Source organism: Primulina eburnea, chromosome 10 (assembly GCF_022965805.1).
Source record: "Primulina eburnea isolate SZY01 chromosome 10, ASM2296580v1, whole genome shotgun sequence".
Classification (NCBI taxonomy): domain Eukaryota; kingdom Viridiplantae; phylum Streptophyta; class Magnoliopsida; order Lamiales; family Gesneriaceae; genus Primulina; species Primulina eburnea.
The window spans coordinates 6448477-6463913 of NC_133110.1; the positions used below are offsets into that span (position 1 = coordinate 6448477).

Genomic DNA, 15437 nt, shown 5'->3' on the forward strand with positions numbered 1-15437 from the left:
AACTGCCGAATGCCGGCCGAACACCGGCCGACAGACGGTTAGCGACGGTTTGCAAAAATTCCGTCGCAAATAGCGACGGTTTTGTTATAAACCGTCGCAAAATGTCAAATTTTTTAGTAATTAAAATAATTCAAAACAAGATCGGCGACAGTTTCTCAGGATAGCGACGGTTTTTCAGAATCCGTCGGTAATTTCCGGCAGCCGTCTCTCACCCACCGATCTTTTCCGGGGGGAAGGGCAATTTCGTCTGTTCATCAAAAAATTCAAAATTATCCTACACTTAAAAATCTTACCAAACATAATATTATTTTACACCATATATTACAATCCTACCACAATCATTTTCTTTATCATTTACGTACTAATCATTAGTTTATCCTATCCTTCCAACCAAACGTAACTTTAGCATAAAAAATTATACTTTTTCATGGGTGATCCAAATAAGATATCCGTCTCACAAATACGACCCGACCCGTGAGACCATCTTACATAAGTTTTTGCTATAATTCTTTATAATTTTGTTGGTTTCGGGAATTATCATTATTTTAAATAATAATCTTTATAATTTTGTTGGTTTTGAATCCAAATTCATTTATTTTTTTAAAACTAAAATAAAATCATTCATTTCAGATAATAATAAATAAATACTCAATTCAGGCAAAAACTAGTGTGAGAATGTCTCACGGGTCGTATTTTGTTAGACGGATCTCTTATTTAGGTCATCCATGAAAAAATATTACTTTTTATCCTAAGAGTATTATTTTTTATTGTGAATATAGATAGAGTTGGCATGTCTCACAGATAAAGATTCGTGAGACCGTCTCACAAGAGACATACTCAATTTAGACAAAAACTTGTGTGAGACGGTCTCACGGGTCGTATTTTGTGAGACGGATCTTTTATTTGGGTCATCCATGTATTACTTTTTATGCTAAATGTATCTCTTTTTATTGTGAATATCTGTAGGGTTGACTCGTCTCACAGATAAAGATTCGTGAGACCGTCTCACAAGAGACATACTCCCAAAGTTAATCCATGAAGATGCAATAATAATTATGATATACTTAAGATGTGTGTCATTTCAAATACATCGTTTATTTATCTCTCTCCAAATCTATATTTTCTTCCATTTTTGAGATTCTCCAACTCCAGCATTCAGCGACTTTTACCAAACATATTCCGGCTTAGTATGTGAAAACATTCAAATATGCATTCGGTTCGCCTAAATTCACGACCTAAATTGTATTTTTGCTTGTTCTGACTAATATATATTATCCTTCATTAATAATTATATTGTTTTTAAACCCAAATCTCTTTCCATTACAACCAACAAGTGGTGTCTAGTGGCAATTCAAGTGCTGCACGCTTAGTATTAAATGTGTGTCATTCATCAATATCAAAAAGAAAACGAGACAATAATTTAAAGATTGTTTTCTACTTGAATCATTTTCAATGGAGTTACCATAAAAATGGCAAAATTGAAACTAAATAAAGAAAGCAACGATATTTAAAAAATCTTTGTTCCTAGACCGTAAATACTAGAAGAAGATGGTCATTTGTGTCAATAATAATAGAGTGATGACCGGGTGAATCGGGTGTGAGCTTAGTAGGCGATTACACCAAGTCGATGTGATGAGCTAGAGGTGTGAGTTTCTCGCCTCTTTCTCTTCTCCCAGCCTCCCGCTTTTGTTTATGTGCCTCCTCCATGTTAATGTATTTCTCCGCTCGAGACAACAAATCCTCAAAGTCTCGGGGTAATCTCTTCACTAACGACATGAAAAAATCACCTTCCTACAATTATCTATGTGAAGGCAGTAGTTTTTGTCTCGTGGGCATAGGATGATACTTCCAGCACCGCCCTATTAAATTTGCGGATGTAAGTCAACAATGATTCATCCTTGTTCTGCTTGATCTTGAATAGTTGAAAGCAGTCCTCTTGTACCTCTTACTGCTACTGAAATAATGCAGAAAAACCCTCTTGAAATATTGAAAACTCCGTATACTCTGGGGTTCCAATCTGTCGAACCATCATTGGGAAGAATCTATCAACGTGGTTAAAAATGTTTTACACTTAATCTCATCGCCATAACAGTACAGCATGGCTATATTCTCAAACCGAATCAAATGTTCTTCTGTATCAAAATTGTCATCATATTCCTTGATACTCGTCGACTTAAAATGGGCGGGCAAGAGCTCATTGATAATGTGGGCAGATAAAGGGCATCCTCTCGGCTGGACTCAGGGAACACATGGAGATCCAGCTTGCCCATCCAACTTCTTCACCTTTTTTTCTCAAGTCTTCTAGCTCATCGACCATAGTGGGGGCCCTGGAGCATTCTGGTGAGCTTTCTTCTTCTTCTTCTTTTTTCCTTGGAGAGGGAGACTTGTCTCCTGCCCTCTCTTTGCGTTGTGCCCGGTCATCACCAGGGGGCAATTTTTCCGCTACATATTCTGAACGGTTGCTGCTATGATTTGAGTAAGCTATTCTTGATTAATTTTAATGGTTGGTTGAGGCTGACCTTCTGGAGAGACTTCCGAATCAGAAGGCTCTCTCCCGGTGTTATCTCTTCGAGTATATTTTCTTGTAAAAACCATTATCAACGTCTTAGATCACGATTTCCCACAGACGATGTCAATTACTGTGAATTGGGTGCGAGCTTAGTGGGGCGATACACCATGTCGGGGTGATGAGCTGGAGGTGGTTGCCCGGGTACATTAACCTACACTCTCAAGGGAGAAAGAATGTTAATGGGCGTCGGAAGATTCTTCTACAAGATCACCCCTAGTCAGTAAAAGGTTTTAGAGAGAATCTTGTAATAAATATTGCATGCAATATGTAAGTGAATGAATCTTTAAATGTTAAACATACCTAGTATTTATAGAAAAAAGTCAATGATGATCTTGTTTTCAGTGTATGCTTACTAATTATGGAAAAATGATTGTTCATGCCATGTTTCTGACACCAACTGCTTCTGACCATCCACTATGTCCCCTGATCTGACGACGATGATTAATGAGGTATCACCAATTACCATTTAAAATTGCTTGCAACTCGAGAACTTGGATCCCGGATTTCAGATCCGTGTACCACGAGTTTCTTGAGTCCACACATTAAAAATAGCGCCTTTTCTTAAAATGATTTTTACGCCTGTTAGTCCTTGGTTTCGCAGAAGAATGAGAAATTCAGCTTTCAATCGATCAAGGGCCTTGATCTTATTAGCAAATCTACTCCTTTCACCTGTAAATGAAAGACAATTATGTATCAACCGTTTTCACAATTGTTATAATGCTCAAGCTTTTGCCTGATACACGCGATGACAATATTGGCGAATCCGAGGATTTTGATCAAGTAAGCGACATAATATATATATTGAACAAAACAAAACTATTATTTTATGACTATTAAAAAGCGAGTCAGTCCAATGGTTCTTCCCATGCATGCTGTCACTAATGGTATACATAATTTAAATCAAAACTGGCCAAAAAAAAATTCGTTCGACAACTTCAGGTTTATTGTTTTCTTAAAAAATACTTTTTAAGTATCACACCCTAACATAGAGTTCGTTCCGAATCCCAAAAAACATTTTGAAAAAAAAAACATAGAATTCATTTTTTTAAAAAAAAATTAAGATATGCACTTTTGCGTCCAAACTCACCACAGATAATTCAAGTTATGCTTCCATGAATCTATACATTCTCATTTCATTAAAAAAAATCATGCTCCCGTGAATTAGTAAGATATTTACAATTTATGGAAGGATTTTATGTCCGTTTTACCTTATATTTAATGTCCCTGAGTGCAGAGCAGAGCTACAACCTCTTGTATCTGGACTTTAGCCTGAGTGGTCCAAAATTTTTTAAAAAAATTTATATGTAAATTTTTGTATAATTTTGGATAAATTTGATATTAGCCCGGGTTATAAATTTAAAATATTAAAAGATATTAGAGTTTACAATTCTAGTCTGGATAATACCAAATTCCTGACTCCCCACTACGTGAGTCCATCAACCACCTCGTTGAAGCACTATGCCAACAATCAAATGGAGAATGCAATTATTTCGTATATCGAAAACATTGCTACTGAAACAAGTTTCTCCTCCTGCAACTGCAAATCTTCCCCATTTCCGTGTGCATGACTCGAACTGATTCGATCTGTTATTATTTATTTTCTTTATGGACAGCTGCGGAAATTTGGTTACTTGGATTGAATAACAGAAGGTTTTTCATCGATATATGAGACATGATTTTACGTTCATATATAACTAATCATACATTATTTACTGTGATGCAACATAATTTATTAAAAAAAATTATGGACCCACCGAGTAAAGAGTGTTTGAAAATGATGCGCATGCGGCATGACTCTATCATTCAAACTGGAAACAGGGAAAGGTTATGATCCATCGGTTGTATTTCATCCGATGGATCTGGATCATTCATCAAACATTTTGTGCAGTCCCCTTGCCTGGTGAATGCAACACCGGGTTTTTTAGCATAGCCTTACGAAACAAACCGTACTGAAATAATTACTTATAAGAGTGAAATACAAAGACAATTAAGTAAGAAACATTTTAACTAAATGGCCTCATTTTCCATTCTTTTCTTTTCAAGACTACGAACATCTTCTTGTACATATTTCAAGACTTCGTTTGGTTAAAAACTAAAACAAGGGACGTCAGAACATGTTAACAAGGCTTAAATACAAAGAGTTGCAACCTTGCTTTTTATACAGAAAGTTACATGAAACAAAGACGACAGCTTCTGTTAAGCAAGCTGCCAAGTACTACAACCACCTAAACACTTCAGCGAGGCTGCTGAATGAATCGAGGGCTGTGTTTCGGGCTAACATGCTTGGCTGTTTTTCCCCAGAACCTCATTGGCTCCCTCGGGGACTTCAGGTCTCTCTCTTTGGACATGCCGATTCTCTTCACAAGCGCCTGCGAATTTGAAATGAAACCTAGCAACCCATTTAACATACAATAAGATAGATGTTCTAAATTTTGGCCTGCGTAAGCAAAACTACTACTTTTTGTAAAAATCATTCGCCTTCAGCTAGATATATCCCCGAATTCTATCATAGACTAATAAAAAAAGAAAAGAAACAAACCTACAACCCAAAGTACTCAAGGTTGAAAAAAACGACGTCTCAGCATATATGACGAGTGTTAACATATCATCCTAACCCTATTGTTTTAAATTTAAACATTTAATGAGATCAAACCTAAATCAACTCGAAACAGCAGGATTAGTCATTAAATTTACTAAAATAAGTATGACTTCTTAAAAACTTGACGATGCAACAAATTTTTTCAATAAGTCCGCAACTATATATGCTTTGTGTGAAGTTGTTTAAGCCAGACAAATCAGGAAACGAAAAGATCAAGTGATGATAAAGATTACACAAGGTTTTATAAGGTCATAGCCATTAAAATGGAAATAGCATACCATTTTCAGACACTCCCTTGATCGACTTGTTCCCATGACCAGACTCGGCCAATTGGAGAAATTCCTCAAACTGCGCTTCCATGTTTAGTACATCTTCATCCACACCCAGGTCAATGTTATCAGGCAACAATCCAATGACATCGTCCCCGACGAAACAATCATTCTCCGCGAAATAATCTTCTCCTTGGTGTTGACTGATCCAGTAGTCATGGAACCAAGTCGATGTGTTTACAAGGTTCCACCACTCTCGTGAGAAATCCTCCACTTGCCGCACCGCGGCTGGGATGAAAGGCCGTGCATTTGGATTGAGTGATGACCTTCTTCCAGATACTAAAGCCATGATCGTTGAGATGATAAAACCAAATCTCCTGAAAGTTTAAGAAATTTTTTTTTGCAAAATTATTAATGGTTTTAGTATAGTAAAAATGCTTAGTTCGACAAAACTTGAATATTAATAACTTAACCATCGTAGCAAAAAACAGAAACGTAGCAACCGATTTGCACAAGTAAAATCTAAGCATTCAATTTCAGAGGCAAACAAAAATAACGCGTTTCAAATTCTAGCAACCCGAACAGAGCGCGATAAAAATGTAACAGATAGATGGAGAAAAAAATCTGCAGAAAATTAAACCATCTCTTCCTCACGTCCGAAACCAAATTCCAGAATTAATTTTTGAAGAATTTCACGTTATTCGAAAACACTAGCGACAGAAATTGTGGATCTTTCACTGCTATGTTGTAATTTAACTTCACACAAATCAACGAAGAACATAACGCATCCAAATACATAAAACCCACAGATCAGAGCACAATCTCGATATTCCGAGAACAATTTACTCAGGGTCAGCGACAACCAAACTAATTCGAATCGAAACCACTAATTTCAAACAGACAATCTACAGATCTATCGATCAAAGGTCTACATCAACAAATCAAAATCCATAAATCATATAATTCGAAAAATCAATCGATCGAACTTTGAAAAAAGTTAGTAGAGGTTTGAGAAAAGACCGAGCCTGCCAAACGTACCCTTCGGTGAGATATCAGATACTTCAAGGAGTTTTGCAAGTACACAATGATCAATGACTCGCTCTGAGTATTGTTCGAAACAATTTATAGGGCGGAATAAGCCGAGCCTGTGAAGTCGGCTTTCGAAATCTTAGGCTTGGAAAATGACCGAGCCAGCTCCATGATTGACCTTCCAGATGAAAATGACCGAACCTGCCCTATGATCGAACCTATTATGAGGCTAAGGAGACCACCGCCTCAAAGTCCGGTTCTGAGGGGTCCCACATACATATTTTCAGCTGATAATATGTTGAAATAAATTTTTTTGGGCCCAATATTAAATAAAAAGAAGAGTAATCTGATTATTTTTTGTTTATAATTGATGAAACTCAATCTTTTTTTGAAGTTCGAACAATTTAAATAATATCAAGAGACTTTGAGGCATTTGTTGAGCTTGGAGAAGTTAACGAATTAGTTTTTAACTAGTTTGATGACGTATTGTATAAAACTTCAACGATTTTTTAGATACTACTGTGTTTAGTAAACTAAATTATTTATTCTCAAATACTTATATTACCTATAAAATTTTGTTAACTATCCTAGTAACATTTGCATAAGTCAAAAGAAACTTATTGAAGTTGGAGTTATTAAAAACTTATCTTCGATCAATAATATCACAAAATAGACTAAATGAGCTAACTATTTTGTTAGTTGACAGAGAAATTATCCGAAAACTGAATTATACAAATTTAATATATATTTTACTCTAAAATAACTAGACATTTATTATTTATGTAATTAATTCAAATATTTATTGACTTGTTTTTTATATAATATATCATTTTTTTTTTGTATTGATTATTTGTTAACATGATTGTAACATTATTTATAACAACACGATAAATCATTTTAAAATTTTCGCTTTAGGATTCATCGAACACATGTACGGCTCTGATCAGGAGTTATTATTTGTCTATTAATATTTTATCGAACTAATATGCCGTACAATATTTATTAAGTCAAATTTATCTGATCAACATAATTTATAGGTTGTTATATTGGTTTGAATTTATTTAATGTGTATCTAAAAACAATGACGTCAGATTTAGAAAAACCAAATGATTTCTACACATTTTATTATTATCATATTAAATTATTGTTGTTGTTATTATTACACAAAGATAATTTAATGATTGGTCGGAAGAAAATGACCTTTTTTATTTTTACCAATTGCACATTTTCCATTTCAACACAAAAGTAAGCATTATTTTACTATATTATATTGTCATTCTTTTTTCCTTAATTCGAATTAAAATTTTATGGTAACACATTTAATTAACTTTATGAAAAGTATTGGTTAGTTATCTTACATCTTACTATCTAATTAAAGTTGAGTTCCCTAAACATTTTCTAGTTGATTTGATGAAGTCTTGTTCAAAATTACAATTATACCCTTGTTATATAACTTTGTTGATGAAACTTCTTATGCATTCACTTCTCGTGTATTTAATACATTAGTCCTATATGTAACGCAATAATTTAAATAATTACTTAAAATTATTAATATAACGAATATATTTAATTATTATTATATGAAAATTATATAAAAACTTGTGTGAGACAGTCGCATGGGTCGTATTTAATTTGTGAGACATATCTCTTATTTGGGTCTTCCATGAAAAAGTATTATTTTTATGCTACGAGTATTACTTTTTATTGTGAATATCGGTAGGGTTGACCCGTCTCACAGATAAAGATTCGTGAGATCGTCTCACAGATAAAGATTCGTGATACCATCTCACAAGATACATACTCAAATTTTTATACCATTTGATAATAATAATAATAATAATAATATCAATAGATCATTACCGTCAAAGGGAGGTGACGTACAGATTTTTTCAACCATTTCCCCTATAGATTATTGGAACGATCTTTTGATGGAAATGGTGAAGGATACCTATGTATGAACATGCGAACACTAATTTATACATATTCTTACATCTTATAATGATTCGTTTCTTGTATCTTAATTCTTTGAAGATATTGAGTGGGCTTGTCTATTCAAATTTGGCAACAACTTATGTGAGACAGTCTCATGAGTCGTATTTGTGAGACGGATCTCTGAGTTGGGTCATCCATGAAAAAATATTACTTTTTATGCTAACTACTTTTTATTGTGAAAATGGGTAGGGTTGATCCGTCTCACAGATTAAAATCCGTGAGACGGTCACACATGATACCCACTCTTCAAATTTATATTTCCTTTGATTTGATTTTATTAAATAGTTAGTTGTTTTATTTTTCATCGCATCGTGTTAGGTATTTTCAACTTTTTTAAAAGAAAAAAATTAACACGAGCGATTATTCGTTTCTTATATATATTGGTTTTTAAACAAGGTTCAGTTCTAATATATATATATATATATATATATATATATATATATATATATATATATATATATATATATATATATATATATATATCATAAAAACTTCGTGCTAAAAAATATAAATGTGAATTAGTGTTATATTCAATAATTTTCAAATTTCAAATATCATGAATTATTTTTTTTCAAAAAAATAAAAATATTTCACATTATTTTTCAAAAAAAATAATAATAATAATAATTATTATATATATATATATATATAATAATTATTATTATTATTATTTTTTTTGAAAAATAATGTGAAATATTTTTATTTTTTTGAAAAAAAATAATTCATGATATTTGAAAATTATTGAATATAACACTAATTCACATTTATATTTTTTAGCACGAAGTTTTTATGGTAACCTGCTATATATAGCAACAACTACACTTGTTTATATATTAATATCTCATCTGTGTGGCACACAGATTATTAAAATTAGTGAATACGAGCGTTTAATACTTTAATTAGTTACTTAAAATTATTAATATAATTAATATACTTAATTATTATATAATTTTTTTTATATCAGTTAAGATCATATTCAATAAGTCAAATAAGGATAAGAGTCATGCCGCAAATTGAATTATTTACTATTGTATTTGATATAATGATTTAATGAAATTGTTACTAATAAAAAAATAATAAACAAAATATTAAAAAATCGTATATTGTTTGGCTATCAAAATTTTAAAGAATAATATATATTTTTCAAAAAATAAAATATGATTTATTAGATAAAAATGTTGAATAAAAGTTATAATTATTTTTGAACATTTTAAAAATTGAAAAGCATAAAACTATTTAAGATTGAATTAGAGTTTAGAGGAAGTGAATAAACAATTTTAAAAAACTTCTTCTAAACCCTGTCAAATAGTGCGATCTGTCAAATTTTCGATTTCATCCACAAAGTTTTTTCACAAAGTACATGTTAATTTGTTGTTTCTAACAAACAATAAATGTAAAAATTTAAATGTCAAAAAATTAATTCACCACAAATAAAATCTGAAAATAAGAAAAATCGTAGTTGCGCTAAATCTTTTATAACGAAATTGACAAGTTTTGTAGCAACTCAACTAATTTCTTTATTTTAAAACGAGTCTCTTGCTATTATTTTATCAACGACATAGAGAAAGAAATAAAAAAAATCGTAAGTAGACATCAAGGCATCGTTTGGTTGGATGATAAAATAAACTAATGATTAGTATGTAAATGATAAAGAAAATGATTGTAGTATAAATGTAATATATGGTGTAAAATAGTATTTTGTTTGGTAAGATTTTTAAGTGTGGGATAATTTTGAATTTTTTGATTAAAGGACAAAATTGCCCTTTCCTCTTTTTTTTCCTTCAACTCCGGCGGCGGTGGTCGGCGGCGACGGCGATCGATGTTGGCGACGATGACGGCAGGTCGGCGGCTGGCGATGGATGGCCGGAAGAGGTGTTTGGTGGTCGGCGGCGGCGGCGGCGGCGAGGTCGACAGCTGGCGGTGGACGGTCGAAGGCGAGGCGGTCGTCGACTGGAAGTGGCGACGGTGCCGACGGTGGTCGGCAGTGGCCCGCGGCAGTGGTCGGCGGTTATCGGCGGCGGCGGTTGGCAGTGGCCGGCGGCGGTGGTCGACCTTTGGCGGGGGTTGCCAGTGGACGGTCGGTGGAAGGAAATGGTGGTGAGTTTGAATTTAGGAGAAGGGTAAAATTGGAAAAATACGATGAACTAAGAGTGAGATAAATAATCCTATGGGGTGAGAAGGTATTATTTTAACCTACCTAATATAACCTAATCATTCATAGGAGAGATTGATTTGGTTAAATAAAAAACGTACCAAACGAATGATTAGGCGGTTTAAAAAAAATAAACCAACCTAATCAAGCAAACCAAACGTTGCCTAAAATGATAGAAAATGTGATAGATCCATAAGTAACGAATAAAAATAATTAGCATAGCAAAAAAATTCAGTCTCGTCAATGATATCTGTATTTTTTTAATTTATAAAGTTTTTGAATTCAAGCTTCATTGATGGAAAGGTATTAACGAAAACCTCAGTTCAACTTCACAGACGTCACTGAATAAAATATACAAATTTTGAATAAGGTGATCATTTCGAGAATTCAAATTTATATTTCGAATAGTGACTTGAGTTGATTTCTAATTTCTAGAAGATATTTTAATTTTCAGAATTGAAAGTTGAACTATAATTTGAATGTTGTTTGATATTCAAAGTCATCAAACATTTATTATAGACAAAAACTTGTGTGAGACAGTCTCACGTGTCGTATTTTGTGAGACAAATATCTTATTTGGGTCATCCATGAAAAATAATTATTTTTTATGTTAAGAGTATTACTTTATTGTGAATATCGGTAGAGTTGACCCGTCTCACAGATAAAGATTCATAAGATCGTATCACAAATATAATATAATATAATATACGTAAACATATTTCAAGTCCTTTCTTTTTTTACAACGTATATTTATGTGGGAAATAACTTAAAATAACAGACAACTTTTACCTCCCTTGTAAAAAAACACAAGTGATAGCATGTAAAGGAAACAAGTCTTAAATATATTAATTTAAGGGAAGGTAAATAAAAAAAAAACCATTAAGTATATATTATAACGAAAATATTAATTCAGAGGGAGTGAATTCATATTGTATTAAAAATATTCAAATGTTTTAAATAAATAAAAATTTTAGGATCTAAAAAAAAACTATAAATTCCCATTAATGTTCGCCCTTAAACACACATATATTTAAAATAATACACGATAAAAAAATTTAAAACAAAAAATGTTTTAATCTCTAAAAAAAATATTTGGTTAAAGTCAAAATATTAAAAAAATAGTTTCCCTCAATTTAAAGACAAAAACTTGTGTGAGACGGTCTCGTGTCTCGTATTTGTGAGACAGATCTATTATTTGAGTTATCAATGAAAAAATATTACTTTTTATGGTAAGAATATTACTTTTTATTTTAAATATCAGTACAATTGATCCGTCTTATATACTAAAATCCGTGAGACGATCTCACATGAGACTCGCTCCAATTTAAATACCGAAGAGGGCAGCTTCTTGGAATCTCGGTGTCGTGGGTCCCGCATAACATTTATATTCTGATAGTTGTCGTTTTGAGGTATTGTGATCCAACGGATGAAAATATAGGAAAAACAATCCGACGGCAAGAGAAGGGGGAAACATACCAAGTTGTTAGGTAGTGGGCCCGGGTCATGAGCTATAAAATACATGTGACATGGGTCTTGGGTTGGCGGCCGACCCACGTAACACCTAGCTTCAGCCATCAGCTTCGTACACGATTTTTTGTCTCCTTAATGCTATTCTACTATTCCAATTAAGAAATTAATTGTGCTAAGATATTTGCTAATTTGTATATAAATTTAATCACTCTTATTAAAATCATACCAAACATTAAATATAATATCATACCTCTTATTTATCCTTAACTTATCCTTATATTATATATCACATGTTTATTCTATCATGTGTACCAAACTATGTCTTAGTGGACACGAAAACACGTTGCTTTAATTGCTCATGGGTTGGGTTAGACCATGCTATTTAGGCCCGTTTCCACAGAAATCATTATCGGGTTTATTTCGAATTGCATGCTTTTATCATATCTATTCCATATGTACAATCATTTCCTTAGTAGGACACGGGCCCAAGAGGTTAGTCTATGAAGCATTTCAACAGAGAGTGAGAGTGTTTCTCTTTTTATTTTAATATCATTAGATTATGTGGGTCTTTCATATTTTTATAGAAATTGACATATATATTGATGATCTAAAAACTAATATTGGATCACATCACATGAGAGAAAATACTCCAGATGTAGCATAGAATTAATAATCCGGTCCACGGACACGAAAGTGAAGCCATAAATATGCTGTGATACAAGGGAAGAAATGAGTGCCAAAGCTAAAGAAAACAAGATAAAAAATCAGAAAATATCACCTTTTAAGTTGCATGAAATTTTAGCACAGAAAAGATTCTTTACCCCATTTAGAGAGAGATCGTAAACTCGAAATACATTGGAAACAGATACACAATTCAACTGAGTTGCGCTCGTTGGACCTTATCATTTGTCTATGCTCCAGGAATTTTCGTGTGGATTAATTGAGAAATTCTTGCGTGGCAGCTTGGGAAGTCGTTTTCGTTGATTCATTCAAAGATCTAAACTTGATATATCCACCATATTTCCGCAAAGAAGTCAGTGAATATGTTATATTCATGTTCCATTTTATTTGCTATGTCACAGGTCTCATACATGTACGTGTTGAGTTTTCGGAGAAAGCTGCATTCCACATGCACTCAATGTGGTCAAATATTGCGGTTCATATGTTTCTTAGTGGAACAAGGTATCCCTTCTTTCCCCCTCCCCTAATGCCAACTGTCCTCTTCCATATTTAGTAAGGTAATCATCTGTGTTTTTTTAGTGAATTGTGCGCGGTATAGTTTGGTATACTGGACAAGAGAGATTGATAAATAATTATCTTTATCTTACGTTTGACATTTTTTCAGAAAGCTCATGATAATATCATGGGTCCGTGATAAATAATTTTATACAGAGATAAAATATCTCTTTTATGGGATGTGATAATTTTAATTTAATGATAAAAAACACCACAAATGACTTAATTGCCCTCAATGTATAAAAATCCTAAACCCTATCAAATATTTTTATTTACTTTTATATATCATCAAAATAATGGTGTTTTGAACTCGATATAATTATATAAATGATTTTTATAAATATTTAAAGTTTTCTCTTGTAACAAACCCCTGTCTTTTGATCTTAATATAAAATTAAAATCAAATAAATATTTTTATTTATTTTTATATATTATATAATATGATAATTATATATGTGAACTCGAGATAATTGTATAAATGATTTTTATAAATCTCAATAAAATTATCATTATCACTCGATTAACCTTAAAAATTGATATTTGACTTGACTCACAAAATAAATGGCTCAATTATCATATTTATATAATATATAAAATTAGGTAAAAATAAATAAATCATGAAAAAGCGCTGTCGGTGCATGAACATATAAGAAATATGAATTCAAGCAACAACTTTGAAATTATAAAATTTATTATGATAAAGTTAATTTTGTCATTACAATCTATTATATAAATTTAATCACTCTTGTTAAAATTTTATCATATATTAAATATAATATCCTACATTTTATTTATCTTTAACTTATCCTTATATTATATATATCACATATTTATCCTATCATACGTATCAAACTATATTTAACCGGCCTTCCTTCGCAATTTCCGTGGATTGTAATCCCCTGGAAAGAATATGGAAGCATTAATTGTCACGATTCCGTGTATGCATGCATGCAGGCCAAGTTACATGTAAAACAAAAGTAATCATGGTTTTTTCTAACTCGGCATATCCCTCGCGTCTTCTGGACTCGTATAGAAACACGCACGCACCCATGTTTCAGTTAGCATGATCGATCATTCAAGAAACTGCAGCTAAAATATTTTGACTTCTGTCATGTACGGTGTACCCATCTTTTTTAGGAGGCAGGATCGAGTTGTAGTTTTACCTAATACTCTTCCTTAATTGGTGTACGTATTTGGCAGGATTTGTGTTTCCTGTTCCGAAGTCTCCCGATTAATTTAGTTTGTCTTTGCTGGTTTACTTATGTATGCACACCAACAATCCGAGTGGATAATTTTTGAGATCTTTCAGGATAAATCCAGGCCAGACAGTCGGTGTATGAGATGCATATAAACTATTGCAACTATGCACTTCTTCTGCGGCACCGATTGGTTTTGTGTTGATATTTATTTTTTGAAGTACACCTATTATGTCAAATTAAATAAAATAGAAAATGTGTATTATTTTGATTGGGTTATTTTCGGAATTTCAAAAGTATTGTGTATCGTCATCTTATCTTACATTCTTATCCAATATATATATATATATATATATATATATATATATATATATATATATATATATATATATATATATATATATATATATATATATATATATATATATATATAACATGTTTTCGCCAAAAAGCTTCATTCTAAATAAATATAAATTAATGATATATTTATTAATATTTTAATTTTTAATATTATTAATTTTTTAAATAATATTTCTCATATATTTATTTAAATATATTAGTTTTGAAAAAAATATTAAACAAAAAAATATTAATATATTTGTATATGTAATTAAAGTAATAATCTATATTATAATATAATAATAAAATATTTATTATTTTTGAAAAATTTATTCGAAAAACTTAAATCAATAATAATTATGAACTATACAAGTATTTACAATTTTTAAATAGTGTGATTAAATTATTTTGTTACCATATTTACAAAAAATTACTCAAGATAGAAGAAATGAATTTATCTAAATTAGTTTGAGTAATATCCTATGAGACGGTCTCACATATCTAAATTCACGAGACAAATCAAAATTTGGTTCATATCTTGAGTGAAAAATAATAATATTGAGATAAAACAATATTTTTCATGAGT

At 31.7% G+C, this 15437-nt stretch overlaps 1 protein-coding gene across 2 annotated transcripts; it reads right to left on the minus strand.

Annotated features, from left to right (window-relative positions):
• Positions 1-4570: 4570 nt before the first annotated feature.
• On the minus strand, positions 4571-6621 carry LOC140802862 (protein EARLY RESPONSIVE TO DEHYDRATION 15-like). 2 transcript variants are annotated; one of them, XM_073158479.1, is made up of 3 exons: positions 6476-6621; positions 5447-5814; positions 4571-4958 (listed from the first exon to the last, which is right to left on the minus strand). In XM_073158479.1, exons 2-3 carry the CDS (start codon positions 5784-5786, stop codon positions 4804-4806), a joined length of 495 nt encoding a protein of 164 aa, XP_073014580.1. In that variant the 5' UTR covers positions 5787-5814; positions 6476-6621; the 3' UTR covers positions 4571-4803. The 2 variants fall into 2 exon arrangements, with proteins under 2 accessions (XP_073014580.1, XP_073014581.1); XM_073158480.1 differs by having other exon boundaries at positions 6458-6595.
• Positions 6622-15437: the final 8816 nt, after the last annotated feature.

Bases quoted from the DNA above. Each gene is read 5' to 3' on its own strand.
- LOC140802862 (XM_073158479.1), bottom strand. From the start codon at position 5,786: ATGGCTTTAGTATCTGGAAGAAGGTCATCACTCAATCCAAATGCACGG. The intron at 4,959-5,446 runs GTATGCTATTTC...ATGGGTTGCTAG, and splicing joins CAAGGGAGTGTCTGAAAATG to GTTTCATTTCAAATTCGCAG.